Source organism: Eretmochelys imbricata, chromosome 8, assembly GCF_965152235.1.
Source record: "Eretmochelys imbricata isolate rEreImb1 chromosome 8, rEreImb1.hap1, whole genome shotgun sequence".
In the NCBI taxonomy this organism is placed as follows: Eukaryota; Metazoa; Chordata; order Testudines; family Cheloniidae; genus Eretmochelys; species Eretmochelys imbricata.
In genome coordinates this window covers 55,559,445-55,575,850 of record NC_135579.1, presented here as the reverse complement: position 1 = coordinate 55,575,850, position 16,406 = coordinate 55,559,445, and the positions used below count along the sequence as shown (strand labels likewise).

Here is a 16,406-nt window from a genome sequence, read left to right as displayed (position 1 = left end):
TACTACTGGGCCCCAGTCAGGGGACTCTACTCTATGAAGAAAGTGTGAGGGGGAAGTCACCTGCTTTCCAGACTCCAGCTGAGCAACAAGGGGCAAAATATTGCATGTCACATGAATTCAAATTAGACTTAACACCAAGAGAAAAATAGCACTAACAATGAGTTAGGCCTGTCTTCCTCATCACCACCTAACATGGCCATTCAAGTTCTCTAAGGAGCATCTATCAGAGAAGCTGAAATGGAAATCAAGCACAGCTCATTATCTGGGACAGATTTCTCAAATTTTTCCTCCTCTCACCTGTCTGAGGAAGGAACTGAACATACAAATAATAATAAAACAGAAGGCATCTAAAAGGAAGGAGAATGACTGAGGGATCTGAGCAAGCAAACTTTTTAAAACTAGGGAACTTTGTATTTAGAGCTTATATATAGCTTTTTACATCTTCAAGGCACTGTACCAGTGCTGAAAAATCTGATTCTCAGAACCCCTCTGTGAGGTAGGTAAGTGTATCCTAGAATAGCTTTTTGGAACATCCGGCAGAATGAAATTCAAAATCCCCTCTCCCTAGAGGATATTCCTCAGACATCTCAGCACCAAAAGATACAGCATTTCCCTAAATTTGCATTAATGATGTGTGTAGGCACAAACACACAAAATCCTGGCTTCAAGAAGTAATTTGAACTTTAATAGACAAAAGCTGTGCATTGAGTAAAGGAAAAAAGCTGTCTAATTAAAGGGTGCAATTTTTATTATTCTTCATCTCACCCTTTAATTCAGGGGCGGGCAAAACTTTTTGGCCTGAGGGCCACATCGGGTTTCTGAAATTATATGGAGGTCTGGTTAGGGGAGACTGTGCCTCCCCAAACAGCCAGGTGTGGCCTGGTCCCCACCCCCTAGCCAAACCCTCCCTACTTCTTGCCCCCTGACACCCCCCTACCCCCTGGACTCCTGCCCCATCCAACCCCCCCCCTTTCTCCCTGTCCCCTGACTACCCCCAGACCCCCTGCCACTGACTGCCCCCCGCCACCACATCCAACCCCTCCTCTCATTCCTGACCACCCCCGGAGCCCCACCCCTGACTCCCCCCCACTGCTCCATCCGACCCCCGCTCTCCTACCTGACTGCCCCCCCGGACCCCTGCCCCCATTCAACCCCCCCGTTCCCCACTCTCTGACCGCCCCGACCCCTATCCACACCTCCGCCCCCTGACCACCCGCCCCCAAACTCCCTTGCCCTCTGTTCAACGCCCCCTGCTCCCTTACCGCGCTGCCTGGAGCACTGGTGGCTGGTGGCGCTACAGCCACGCCACCCAGAGCACCAGGACAGGCAGCCGCGCCACCTGGCTGGAGCCAGCCATGGCACTGCACAGCACAGAGCACCGGGTCAGCCGCGGCTCTGCAGCCCCGCCGCCCAGAGCATTGCACTGGCTGCGCAGTGAGGAGGAGGGAACAGCAGGGGAGGGGCCGGTGGCTAGCCTCCCGGGCCAGGAGCTCAGGGGCTGGGAAGTAGGGTAGTTTGCCCACCTCTGCTTTAATTTATGATGTATTTCCCTAAATTTGCATTTGGGAACAGAGCAGATGGGAACTCTTACTCAAAAACATACTATAGGATTCATTAAACCAGATCTGACTGTTTGTCTATTCAGTTTCACACTTCAGCTTTGGCAATAGCCAAAACCTGATGCTTTTGGAAGAAAGTGAAACAACAACAATGCACTTAGAAGCAACTGTGCAATGCTGTACATAACCAAATCTCCCCTGAAATAGGAGATTTGATTACCTTAATTTATCTTGCATAGCTACAAATGCTATTACCGGTCATAAAAGTATCCTGGCCTTTCATAAATCTGGCCAGAGCATTTTTCTATAAGACCTGATTAACACAAAGTTAGAATTAAACAAGGTACATGTGGACTTCTTGCAACTACAAAGCCCACTGCCTGTTTCTGAATAGATCCTTTTGTGACAGATTAGTCTCCAATATTATGACCACAGATTTAGATATCACTAATTATAAATACATTTGCATCTCTGTGGTTTCTCTTCGTATAGAATCAATGCTACCACCATCGCATCAACCCTCCTTCCTGCTGTTCATTATCTCTGTTTCTCTTTCACCTCACTCTTCTTCATGTAACTGCACCTAAAATATTCTCCCTCAGAGTCTCATTCCACTTCAGATATGTGCTCCCCAGTCTCTCTGCTCCACCCAAACCCGGTCTTGCTTTGCCTAGTTTGTCCTGAAGATAAGCTTAGCTCCCAATGGTCTGCAGAAATGCCCTGCCCATAGCCATTGGTTGGATCAGATGTATTGCTGCTTTTATCGCTCCCAGCTGTTGACAGGGGAACACAGAGCAGTTTTTCGGCAGCTGGCAGAAGGAGGGAGAGGCTGAGCACTACCAATCCGGTGGCTCCCTTGAGTGCTATGAAGCACCTTTGGAAATCAGTGGTGGCTGTGGCACCACGGACCACCAACATCCCTTGAAGCTTAGTTTAAGATTCATTGTCCTAGGTGACATCCTACAGTAAAATCTAGCATTACTAATCTCTCTGCTTGTAGTGGATTGGTTGTGCCTGCTCTCTGATACAGTGCTTACTGTATTTCTTTTTGCCTTTACTGAAAGAATAACTCTACGAATGTGTCAGATGGAATTTTGTTTTGGATTAACAACATAAATATTTAATAGGAAATTAAAAAAACCTTGCAATGTCAGATCCAATTCATCTTACACAATGCAACTGCCCAGTATAATTTAAAACCATGAAAGGAGGAGTGAAACAAGGGGTTTGGTCTATTATGAAACAGACTTAGAAATCTAGGAAATTCTGATTGGCTGTTGATGAGGTTGTACAAACCCTATGCTCAGATGTAAACTTCTCCCTCTCTTTTTTATATTAAAAATTGTGCAGGACATAGTTCATATACCTTGCACATGAAAGTGCAGCACATTCCCAGACCTGGAGACCAATGTGTTCCGTTGATCCACAGAACAGATGCAACAAGGACAGCACCAAGGTAAGGCTCCCCCCATACTGCCATTTAAAATGTCTCAAACCTAATTTGGTGGGCCCACTTCTAAAAGTAAGAGGATAGCTTGGTTTCTAGGTGCATTCCAGCCCCAATCCAGCAAAGCATTTATGCCTATGCTTAAGTGCCACTGAATTCAGTGGGACCTAAGTATGTATTTGAAGTGCTTTGGAGAGAAGGGATGGATTGCTGAATTGGGCCCCCAAACCATAGACTGCCTGCCTAGACTGACAACAAGGATGGTATGGGAAACCCTTTATAAGAAGATGGAAAAGGAAACAAATTTGAAACAGTCCCCTGAATATCTGATGGTGATAACTTTCAGTCGCTTCATATCTAGCACAGGGTGGCAAAGGGTCAACATAAAGGGGCAAGATTCTACATTCCATTACAATCCCTTGTGTCCTCAAATTTCTGTTACCTTTTAAACATAATTTAGGTTCTCATGTGACTGAAATTATGGTCTTTGGCCTTGTGTTACTCTATAGTAAAGGCATGCAATGAAAAGAATCTCCCAGAAATGCACTGTCTGACTAGTCTTACTGCTTAAATATCAGTTAAAATCTATCTTAATATTCCTTTCATAACAAAAGAGAAAATTTTGCTCTGATAGTCCATAAAGTCTGTATTATATAAAAATTCAAATACTCAAATCAGAATTCCGAAGGCATCATCTTACAAGATAGTAAAGGAGAGCATGAATAAGAAAAAAACAGAACATCCTCATCACTGCGGTTCAAATTTTTGAAGATCCTCAATTCAGATTACAGATATAATTTGAAGTAGTTTTACTTTGTGTCTACTGCTGGGAATAAACATACCCTTAACAGACAGGCTGAAGTGAAGCTCCTTCTCCTTACTTACTTCAATAGCAGTGATAGCTTTGCTGCTGCAGCATGGCATTCTTAATTCTGCACAAATAATTGCTATAACAACCACCACAGAAGAGAAGCTTGGCATTCTAAATAGCAGTGCACCTATTTTAAGAATATTGAATCCAAGGGGTTTATAAGCAATATCAGATCACCTCGTTAGTAGGAAATAGTTTCCTTATAATGTCTGGACAGGCCTGAAAACCTCACATTGTGTACATTTTTCTGTAATCATTCTTAACACATTTCATAATCTACTCCTCATCAATTTACAAAAATAGTTAAACATATGTTAATAGAATTTGAAAAAAAAATCACAATATTGACATTACCATACTTAGCATTTAAGTACCATGGCAAAACTCTGATTTCAAAACAATCTTCTTTCCAACTAAACAGATTAGCTTCATGTTACCATGCCATGTTCAAAATCTTCCTCTACCACCCCAATCTTCACAGAAGGTTAATTTCAATATTGTTGATAACTTCCCACTTCTAGTTTTACAGTACTTTCATATTCTGCTCTCTAGAAGACTTAGGGGTTGCCTTTTTTTCCTATATAGCAGGATGGAGGGGATTGGGGGATTTATTTTGCTTACATAGTAGGGTTTTTAAAGCAAATTTTACATTTGGCACCTGATAGCAGAAATATTAAATATATAATTTGGGAATTCAAAGTGAATGGTTGCCCTTAACTGTGTGGAGTTGAAGACGGTACATACTTCAGATCGCCGGAAGCAGAATGTTCCACAGATCTGCAATAAGCTCTCTGATTTCATATCTGATACCAACAACAACATAATTTCAACACTCTTCCGATACTATCCCTTGGATGTGATAACTCCACTAGTATTGTCATGATTCATTTCAACTTTCTTTTTAATTCTTAGTTCGTAAGAAGAGACTCCCAATCAGAATTTCAAAAACATTAATGATGCGTAAGCAAGATAAGATCCCACAACACTCACCGCCAAACACATCTCCGTTCTGGTAGTTCTTCCCCTTCTGAGCTTCCTCTTCATTTTGAACAGTAGAAACATGCTTGGCTGACGCACAGCCCATAGCTTCATTCAGTCAGCTCCAGCTGGACTGAACCACAAATCATCTCTACAGATGCCTAAGCATTGTTTGAAAAATAATCCACTTCTTGCTTGGTTGTCAAGACACTTCTACCTGCAGATACAAAAGAAAAATATTTCTAAGCATATTGACAGAAAGCCATCATTAAGAAGTTTCCGCTTTTTGGCAATCAGGAAAATATGACAATGGTATTTCAAGGAGAGGAGTGCAGGAAAAAACACCATCTGAAAGAATATACACACAGGGTTTTTTTCCCTGGAACACATATGAGAAATCAGAGACATTTGCTTCTCTTGCTGTTTTTCACGATCTGTCCATCAAGCTAATTTTCTCAGAAAGCTTATTAGTGCTTGGGAACTAATACTTGCAAGTGTCAAACACTGGGTCAGACAAAAAGAAAAGTCCATCAAGATCTTATGTCCCTGTATGGTTGACAGCAGTTGTAGGGAGCATGTTCAGGGAATGTCTAAATCCCAAGTTTAGGATTTGTATACACACAGGAATTGTACTGATTTAAACTTAAATCTGTTTAAAAAAACAATACAAACTGCTGCATGGGTACTCTTCAAACTAAACCAATTAAAAAAAAGTTTGAACCAATATAAAAGAGTGTCCACACACAAAGCTGCACTCATTTAACTAAATTGATGTAAAAATCACACCTTTAGTTAAACCAGTACAACTCTGCATACAGACACAGAAATGCTCATATGTACTTAAATGCCTATATGAGTATCCAAATGTGGGGGACAGACATTCTGGGTATGTCTACACAGCAATTAAACACTGGCGGGTGGCCTGTATCAGCTGACTGGGGCTCAGGCTGCATGGATGTAAAATTGTGGTGTAGATGTTCATGATTCAGGACAGCTGTGGGTGTTTAATTGCTGTGTAGACACATCCCAATTACTTTTATTTCATTTAAAATTATTTCATTTATTTCATTTTCATTTATTTTATTTTATTTATACAATTCAATGTCACTTAGTGGATTATGTTTTCAATCCAGTATTTCTCAGCTATTTATGTTAATAGTTGCAGCCCTGTTTATTTCACATACATCATGATAAAGTTTATCTATAAAGATAGGGCCAATATAAATACAAAATGAGACTGCAAATCCCATTACAGTTCAAAACCTAGACACTGTGCATTGGCCAGCCTCCTTCTGACACTTGACTGTTCATAATTTGTTACCAAAAACTGAACTATATAATTTCATCCACATCTTGAAAAATTTACTGACACAATACTTTTACTAAAAAAAAACAAGGAGTACTTGTGGCACCTTAGAGACGCCTCGGTTTTTTTTTGCTGATACAGACTAAAATGGCTACCACTCTGATACTTTTACTGACACTTTTCTGATCTACAAGTACTATGCCAAGATTCTGAATTCAAAACTCTCCTCTTTCCACTAAACAGATTAGTTTCATGCCCAACGACTGAGCCTACTTTCCAGGGTGGAAAAATAGCTCTGCCATCAAACCCCCCACAAAGGCAACCCTCTCTCCTAATTTAATGACTAAGGGCCTTGATTCAGCAAAGCATCTAAATAGATACTGAAATCCCATCCCAAACAATGTCTGTTTCCCACCCCTCCATATACACACTTTCTGTTCATGGTATCCTCTACCTAACCCCATACATTTTTTGCATTCTTTCTCCTCCCTCCCCAATATACCCCCCACGACACAGAGATTTCTAACTTATTCAGTCAATTTGTTCTCCTATTACTCCCATCCACCCCCTCATAGGATAGGAAATTTTACCAGACTCTTAGTAGCCAGAGAACTAATGTACTAGCTATAGACAGAGACAGAAATTGTTCAGAAGAAATGCAACTCTAACCTTCCCTCATTTTCCGGTTGCTACAAGGAAGATCATTTCCACTACTGTACAATATCACCTAGCTTTCAGTTTTGGGTTCCCTCTCCAGTAAAGCTCTAATAAGTCTGCTATAGCTCATAGCTTTCCCAAGCAGCAGTAGAATGAAATGAACCCAATCCCCATGCTAAATAGTGGCCGTGAAAATGACAAGACTGTTCAAGTTTTCACTCTGCAGTATCCTAGGCAAGCTTTGAGCAGCAGAGTCACTGGAGTTGTCAGTCTGTGGAATAAGGAAGACAGCACATCCCCAGTTAACCTTCCTTATGCAAAATGTATTCTTTGCCCCCATGAGGACTGGAAACTTACTAATTTTTAAAAGAAAGTTTAGGTTTTGTAATAGATGATGGCTATTGCCTGGAAAAGCTTCCTACTCAGGCAAGTGCCTGAGGCAATTTTTCAAGCCCTGATTTTATCAGTCAGCTCATTAAACACTGCATCGAGGCTAAGGTGGAAGTCCTTTCTGGTATTCACAACATTTAGATATTACCAGTAAGCACGCAAAAAAGCACCATGTTAATTCCATTCATATACATTGTAAGTATTTAAATAAGAACAATCACAGAAATGAAGATGTAGCAATTTTATTTAAATCATCTTAACTGATCTTACATTCCTGTAACAGAGTGAGAGTCATTGCTTATAACAATGTGTATCTGCATTAGTGTACCCTAATAACTTAAGTGTCAGAATGTTATTTTAGATGAATAGCTTCAAACCCCTCCATTAGGGCATAAGGCTGACGTGAGACAAACAAGCATGAATGAACCAGAATGTGAAATGCTAATCTTCTTGTGAGATGGACCTTGAGAGAGCTGAATGCCATGCCAGCATGCTCGAGTACAGTACATAGTCAAGGATCTACAGCATCAGAGCCTCTGCCAGGTCTGATGACTTAGAGCAGTGGTTTTCAAACTTTTTTTCTGACAACGCAGTTAAAGAAAATTGTTGATGCCCACCACCCAACGAAACTGGGGATGAGGAGTTGGGGGGGGGGGGACGGAAGGGGCTCCAGGTTTGGGGTGACTCAGGGCTGGGGTAAGGGGTTGGGGTGTGACATGGGGTTGGGCTGGGGGTGCAGGCTCTGGGTTGGGGCTGGGAATGATGGGTTTGGGGTGCAGGAAGGGGCTCTGGGTTTGGGGGGCACTCAGGGCTGGAGCAGGGGATTGGGGCGCAGGGTTACCTCAGGTGGCTCCAGGTCAGTGGCGCAGCACGGGTGCTAAGGCAGGTTTACTGTCTGTCCTGGCAACGTGGACCGTGCTGCGCCTCGGCAGAGCAAGCTCTCTGTGTGGTTCCCGGCCAATGGGAGTGCGGAGCCGGTGCTCGGGGCGGGGGCAGCGCGTGGAGCCCCATGGGCTCCCCGCCTAGGAACCAGACCTGCTGCTGGCTGCTTCCGGGATGCAGCGCGGTGTCAGAACAGATAGAACTAACCTGCCATAGCCGGGCAGCACCGCTGACAGGACTTTTAACGGCTTGGTCTTAGAGTCTGTCATGAGGCAGGAATAGTTGAGCTGCCCTGTACAGGCATTCTGACGGTCAGAAATCAGTCCAGATGGGTTGAGTTAGTTGTATTTTCCTATGGAAAACAGAAAGAGTGCTGAAGAGTTTAGCAAGAGCTAAAGGCTAGAGGGGTGGATACTCACTGGGTCCCATCTCACTGCCATGGGCAATAAGAGGGAATTGAGGGAGAGTTGTAGCCATCCCATCCTTTATGCCCTCATACAGAAGCATGAGGCAGTACAGGGCACATGTGCATCCTCAAGGGACGCAGCTATTCAAAAGACTAATCTCACGCACGAGTGCTCATGCATCTACAGTGGGATCCACACTGATACATACTCGAAGGATACGTCCTTTTCCCCCCTCTTATGACGGAGTCAAAGGGTGAGAATTTCCAATAGTTGACCCTGTAAGAGAATAGAATGGCTATCCTGCCTCCAAATCTGGATTCCCTAGTTCTGGACCTGTGGTTACTAGAGTATCCTGGGGGGAAAGAGAAGTGGAGAACCAGGCCTGTGATGTTAGTCAGCCAAGTTGCTGCAAGGCGGATCAGGTGAAGTGCCTTGTCAGCAATAAGATCATGGATAGTGAAGGGCTCATTGACTACAAATAATACGTTATCAGTAGGAAGCTACGGTCGTGGCGCTTCTCGTGGGCCCATGTGGCTGACTGCAGAGGACATGTGGCAGCTACCAAGGGTTCATCTTTATAGGCACCGACTGATGTTTCCTCTGACTATTTCTTCCTGGCACGACCTGTATCAAGGAATCATGAAGGTAGGTGGTTGGTGTAATTGGCAATAGTAATGATCCAGTAGTAGGGCTGATGGACTCCCTAAAGGGTCTGAGTTAGATGAACTGTTGATGAAAGTCAGGGTTGGGGTGACCCACACACAGGCAGGGAAATATTTTTGACAACCCTGGGCATTGGTACATTATGGGAATAAGAAAAATGGCAAAGCTCTTCACCCGAAAATATCCTGTGTCAATCAGCAACAATAGCTCTGGCTGGTCCAGGGCCAGCTCCCATGAGTTCTGGAAAATGGTCTTATCATCCATGACCAGAATGTTGGTGAACGTAACCCTCAAGGGTGACTAGGATGAAACAATGAAAACCCCAGAATCTCGGGAAATATCCACAGTGTTTCCGTGGGAGAAGAGAACCACAACAGAGTTTTATTCTTTTTACACTCAGGTAGCATACACCAACCTTAACAACGAGAAGGGCTGTGAACCAAAGCACACAATAGTTAAACAGAGTAACTAGAACACGGCATTTTTTTTTTTAAGATTAGAGGAAAGGACAATAAATGTAATGGTACCTATAAATAAAAATACAAATAGATGATCATTGGTCTGCCTGTCCATCTGCTCTGGTAAGCAATAAAGTGAGTTAATAAATAAGTACCCTAAGAAAAGTTTGCTATTAGGACTGAATATTTCCTAAATCTTTAGTAACCTTGGACTGTTAACATGATTACAAAGTGGTAAAAGGGCTCAGAGAAACAGATACCTACTATGACACTGAGGCAGTATGGAAAACACAAGGATAGCAAGCATTGTTCCAAGCATTAATTTTGCAGAACATACATAATCCATGATACATGACACCTTGCAATGATTAAGCTTTCTTGATACTGCCTCCATTATCACTGGTGACAGCGGGAAGCAAAGTGACCCAGCCCCAGCCCGCTCTGCTCCCCCAGCTCCCAGCCCCGTTGCTTGGGGGAGGGGGCTTGGAGGAAGGGGTCAGGCCCACCCCCGCACTCACCAGCGGCAGCAGCAGGAAGCGGAGCAACGCAGCTAGGAGCTGGCGGGGCGGAACGGAGCTGGCTGGGGCCAGGTCACTCTGCTTCCAGCCGCCGCCGCTGCTGGTGAGTGCAGGGGCGGGCCCGAACCCTTCTGCCCGCTCCAGTACCCCCGGTAATCCCACAGGCCGCATCACTTGAGGGAAGGGGTGGAATGGGGGCAGGGGCCGAGCGGGGGGGCTGGAGCCAGTGCCGCATATGCAGCATGCGGCTACTTAGGGCACCATGAAATTTCGTGCCCCAAATTATGTGGTGCCATACGCAGCTGCATATGCCTAAGGATGGCCCTGCGTTTCTCTCTTTTCTCGCCCCCCAACGCAATCTTTCTTCTCAGTCTTTTTCTGTCTGTGTCCTGGGATTCCTCTAATTGATTTCCTCTTTTAGTACCTCTCAAAAGCCCTGCATATAAAAATGATCTTCCCTCTGGTCAAGGAAGGCTGGACAAACTTCTCTTTGTAGCCCACAATGCTGCTCCTTCAGTTGGTCAAAGGGAATCATTGATGAGCAATGCAAGGCATTCCTTCCCTCCCGGGGGGCGGGGGTAGGGGTGGGGAGGGGAGGATAGACTGTTTTCACAATGTTCTTAAATGACTTTTCTAGTGATCTTTCTTTGGTTTCTCTATAGTGCTTATCACCATAGACTCCAAGTTCCTGGTGGCCCAGGAAAGGGAAGGAGTGAAATAAAGTAAAAGCTGTATCATCTGGCACTTTATCAACTGGAAAGCTCTATTAACTGACATTTCTGATATCTCCCAATACAAATCTTCAATCTAGTCACCGGGACTCGTATACTGCCCAGGAGGTTATGCAATTGCACAATCTGTGCTCTACTTTTATGCAAAAGAGGCAGAAGACAAGTAAGCAAGCTAATCTCAGGGATTTATTCAAAAAAGCAGCTTCTAGGATGAGTCATAGGGTCATTACAGATTCAGCCCAATCTCCTACACCTTCTACATCTACAATAATTGATGTTGATAAGGATGACCCTGAGACACTGCAAGATCCTGAAGTACCTTCTGAATCAAAAAAATATTAAATTATGTTCAGTGTAGTTTTAGTGTTAAGTGTATTTTTAGTGATCTAGGTGTATGCCGGGCACTGTCCATAGTGATATGTAGTGTCATAAGATAACCTACTGTATAAAAAACTTCACCTGTATATACCTAAGTGCTTCAAGAAACCAACCACTCTGCAGTGCAGTACTGCTACTGGATTTGTGAGTACCTGTATGCTATTTTATCCTTTATTCATTTTATTGTATTCTAATTCTTTGAAAATTGGTATTCCATTGGTAAATATAACTTAGTTAACCGGAATTCCCGCCCCCCACCCCATGTCCCCAACATGCCGAAAAACAAAGCTTTTACAGTGGTACATATTTTAGAACATATTTAGTCTCTGCTACTTTCCTCCCCTTCTTTTGTCGGTCTCTCTTCTCCTTCCCTCTCCATTTATTTGACTCTTCCTAATACCAGTACCTAGGATAGCACTCAACTAATCCCAGAGATGCTGGAAGGAGCAGAATGAAACTGACATGATCATCAGTTTCATTCTGCTTTTCCTGCTGGAGCTTCTGAGCAAACACTAGGGGCAGCATGGGAGCGAAAGGCACTATCCTACCTCAATGAATTCTCTTGCAGAGTAGTTTTTTTAAATACCATGGTGAGTCCCACAAGTAAACTAGATTCCCATAATTCTGTACCAAAAGTTGAAAACTTTGCAAGGTATATCTTGTTTCCCATAACTTAGATAAGGGTTAGGGTCTCATGGAGCAACTCTAAAGCTGAATAGAAAATGCTTAACAGAAGAATTTGCAAGTTCTTCTGTATTTGTTTTAGTCTTTGTTTACTGCACTGAGATAGACAGATCTACATTTTATGGGGGTTGCAAACACACTAAGTTTCCTCCCATATTGACCACTCAGGAAACCAGGTGATAATTTCACAACACTTTAGAGATCACATAGCAGTAAGTGCTGAACAAGTTTACAAGGAGAAAAAAACAAGTTTAAAAACGAGAGACCACATTAGCTTCTTGTAACAGTTCCGCCAGTGAAAAACCCAAGCATTTTACTTACTGCTGTTAATTAGATTTGTTCACTGAAATACACAGACCAGTTTGATTTTAATTTTGAAGAAAATATTTTTAGAACTATAAAGCAACACATATATCTGTGTTTGCACTGAATGAAGGAAGGACCTTGGGAGTCACAATGAGGGATCTGCCCCATTTTCCTATCCTTGATCAAAGTCTATCCCCCTTCCTAAATTGCCCTAGATTGTCTGTGCCAGGAAAGATTTTTTTAATTGACTAAAAGTTCTGTCGGAGGCAGACAACCATAATTTTTGTCTTTGGAATGCACCAAATGGCCTATGTTGCCTTTAAAAAAAAACCTGTGTAAAGTCTGAGGCCTTTTTCTGCAGCCATATTAGGAGAGTAACAGCCATGAGCCAAGAAACAGAAAGTCACGTCCTCACTCTCCATCTAAATGACATTAAAACAATGTAATATCAGTTTGTTAAGAAGGCGATCCTGTGCTAATAGTACCCGCTGCCACCAGATAAAGAAACAGATCTTCAGATGTTTAAAGAAAACTTTCTTTGATTGCATTCTGTCTGGCAAGGAATCACTTATCAATAAGGCTGTGAGTTTGTCACAGTCTTGGACCACTGTGCCCCCCTGCAGCAGAGTTTGGGTGTGGGAGGAGGCAGGGGCTGGGGCATGGGATGGGGTGAGGCAGGCTCTGGGTCGCGCTTACCTGGGGGCTCCCTGGAAGCAGCAACATCCCCCTCGCTCAGCTGCTAGGTGGAGGCGTACCCAGAGCGCTGGCTTCACAGCTCCCATTGGCTGGGATACTTTAGTAAAATGATTGGTTATGGTGCAGAAGTTGGAGCCTCTGGATGACCTGATCCTGACTAGCCAGCAGGGAAAAGTTTGTCTGCCTTATTGAGAGTGGGGAGCATTGTATGCTTAGCATGTCAATTCTATTTTGGTGATTGTTAATAAATAGATGTTAAGAATATTATTGTGTAAAGCTCTTTCACTGGTAAAAGACCCTGCAAACCCAAAGAGTGTAAGGTTACGCCTTAAGCTCACAAAAGGGTAAGGGCGGGTGCCTAAATTCACAGGGTTATGCCTTGAGCCTGAGGAACAGGGTAAAGGTGGGTGCCCTAAAGTGTGAGGTTATGCCCTGAGCCCTAGGAATGGGGTAAGAGTGCCTAAATTAATTGGGTTATGCCTTGAGCGCTAGGAGCTGGGTACAGATGGGTGTCCCTAGGGTGGGCGGGTAACACCTGAACTTTATTCCCTGCTTCCCTTTGCAAACAGTTCAAACTCACACTGTTAGCAGGCAACATAAATAAGCAGGAAAAAATGTTACAATGTAATCACGTAGATGGCAGGCCTTTATTCCATTTCCTACATCGTGTCTTAAAAACACACTATGATCTGCTGTGCATTTAAATTAGTCTCTTAAAATAAACCATTAAACAAGTATTCTGTGCAATATATTTAAAGAAAATCCATTCTATGACATAAGCAGCAACACAAGGGGACAAAGACAAGTCAAAGTGAATAATGGTGTTCCTTTCCTTTGAATGCAGAATCATGATACGCTCGCCTTCACTTGTTTATGTTAATAGCCACGAAATGCAGCATCTTCTTCCTCTATGAAATCTGGTTGCTTCCATGATGCTATGTTCCCATGTTTATTGCCACATTTCACTACCCTATTGCAAACACCATATTGTAGCCCTGCTAGATGAATCCTGAAGGATGATCTAGCCAATTATACAAGGAGAAAACTTTACTATACAAATACTATCAGCAATAATGTGAAAGGAAAATACAGGGAGAGGTACAGCACAGTTTAATAGGATTTTGCTAGAATTGTATTAAAAATCATCCCCAGTATGGTGGGAGATTGTTGGAAAGACACTTTGCATTTACCCCATCAGCGAAACTATGCTCAGTGCAAAACACATCTCAAGAACATTGTGATCTTAAAGTTAAGGAGAAAAAAGAAACAAAATACACAAGCAGGCTGGCTAGATTTTGCTAGCTGGGAGTGAACTGGCTTGATTTAGTGCCTCTAATTAGTACCTCTGTGTTGTTTGTTATATTACTTGATGCAGTTGGTACCATTGCGCCATGGAGGCCCATCATACTGTCTTTATGAGCAAAATGATTTGTCCCATTGTTTCGTCTCATATCCTTGTTTCACAATAAACATTTCCTCAGTACATATTTTCGATCCATTAAGCTGCAAATAATCATTTCTGAATATAAAGTATGTTGGCTGCAACTATGATGTTATGTCAAGGGAACATTTTTTCCTTATTTAGTCCACTAAATGCCATATGTACTAATGAGTCCCTCCATAAAGATTTCATTATGTCCATGATGAGATATGACTGAAAGGAGTATCTTCCTCTACCTATGTCACGATAATCCCACTATTTGAAAATGAAAACTCACAAGCAAAAAAACTCAAAATTCATGAGCACGAAAAATAGATTATAAAACCAATGACTGTGGCAGTTTGCAAAAAAACCACTGAATAAAAAAAGCTACTATTGTTTTATTTTATCTATTTATACAATATCCCAAGTGCTGGGTGGTGTTGAGATGTTACAAAATAATTGATCATCATCAACAAGAAAGTCAGTCAATCGCTTACCTAAAGTCAGAGCAGATTTTTTTTTAAAGTGACATGGCTTTTACAACACATTCTCTCTTGAAAGTTTCTTTTTTTTTTTTTTTTTTTTTTTTTTTTTTAATTCCCAGAAAATTAATACATCAAAGAATTGGAAGGTGGTGAAGATCTTACAGGATGATGAATTGGTGATAACACAGTAAATTTAGTTTGGTCTATGCAAACTGGAAATATGATGCTTTGGCAGTACCCAGAGAGAAACCAGAATATGACAACCGTATATTTCATCCATACTTCCCATTCCTCCTTACAATTATTGCATTTGGTATGGTATATCTGTATCATGTAAGAGGTGTTTATACTTCCAGACTTTCAAAAGGATTGGACATTTATCCTATCTTTCTTTCTCTTTCAATCAGGGTATTTGGCACCTTTGTCAATCTAAATTGCCTGAAAAGAAGCTAAAGTACATTAAATACTTTCCTATCAGTTCTTGTCCACATAAGCAATTGCTGTAGCTATCACAGGATGTTATGGAATCATGAAACTCTTGGGGACATCTCCACCTGCTATGAAAAAACATTTGAGAACTTCTGTGTCAGAGGTAGTAGGTTACACCAAGACACCTTCTACCCCACCACAGAACAGTTTCATGAAAGAAAGATTCTTGTTTTGTTACTTGACTCCAAAGAATTTTTGGAAGCACGCAGTATCTACAGTAGCTACTAGCTTGTGTAACCTGCTTAGGCCAGCAAGATAAAGCAAAACACACACATATTATGTTACACAAAAAGCTCTTGCTAATACTAATAGCAGATAGGGGGCGTGAGCCATTTATAGCTGATAACTTTTTTCTAAGGCATGTTTCTGAAGGTCACTCATCTTTATGCAAATCAACATTTCAGAGGAACTTATTTTCCTAAGCTATCGCTCTGCTACCTGGTACTTAGCTTATCTGTGTAAACATTAAGAGTGTCTCCTCACATTATTTCAAAGTTACAAGAAACCTTTCCACCCTATAGCAGGGGAAAAAAGGTGTAAATTCAGCTCAATGCTTAAACAGAGCCTTTCAGATTTTTTTAGTGAAGTCATAATGTGGATTATTATTTTGACACTAAATGATTAGCGTATTCAGGAAAAGAAATAGTGTTATGCCCAATCACATTGTCTGTCATTCAGTTGGCTTAACCCTAAAACAAGACTGAACTGTGCGGTAACCTCAACAGCGTCACCAAGAGTAGTCCATTAACTATAGAAACAAATTTGGGGGGAAGATTAACATCAAGGTTGCGACAGAACAACTCTTCTCTCTCATCTGGCTCCATTATAACTGTGCTCTACAAACTGCATGCTAGATTTTCATCTGCTTCCAGACTCAATTCAAGGTGTTGGTTCTAACCTCTGAAGCCCTGCTTTGCCTTGGACCTAATTTCTTGAGGGATTGTTTCTCTCTTCATTAGGGTGACAAACCAACCATCACATGTCCCTGTCAAATCAAAACAGGGCACACTTTTCCACACATTTCATCAGTAATCATGCAAAGCACCATATATACCAATACACGTGGTACAATTTTACA

At 42.3% G+C, this 16,406-nt stretch overlaps 1 protein-coding gene across 3 annotated transcripts in view; it reads right to left on the bottom strand.

Annotated features, from left to right (window-relative positions):
• The window catches only part of C8H1orf21 (chromosome 8 C1orf21 homolog), a 194,406-nt gene that overhangs the window by 118,380 nt on the left and 59,620 nt on the right, over positions 1-16,406 (bottom strand). For 2 of the 3 annotated variants that reach the window (XM_077825120.1, XM_077825122.1), the window contains exon 2: positions 4,868-5,072. In XM_077825120.1, the coding sequence (XP_077681246.1) occupies positions 4,868-4,961 (94 nt within the window). In that variant the 5' untranslated portion in view covers positions 4,962-5,072. Of the gene's footprint in view, positions 1-4,867; positions 5,073-8,297; positions 8,443-16,406 lie in introns of all 3 variants that reach the window. The other variant, XM_077825121.1, reaches the window with a different exon arrangement.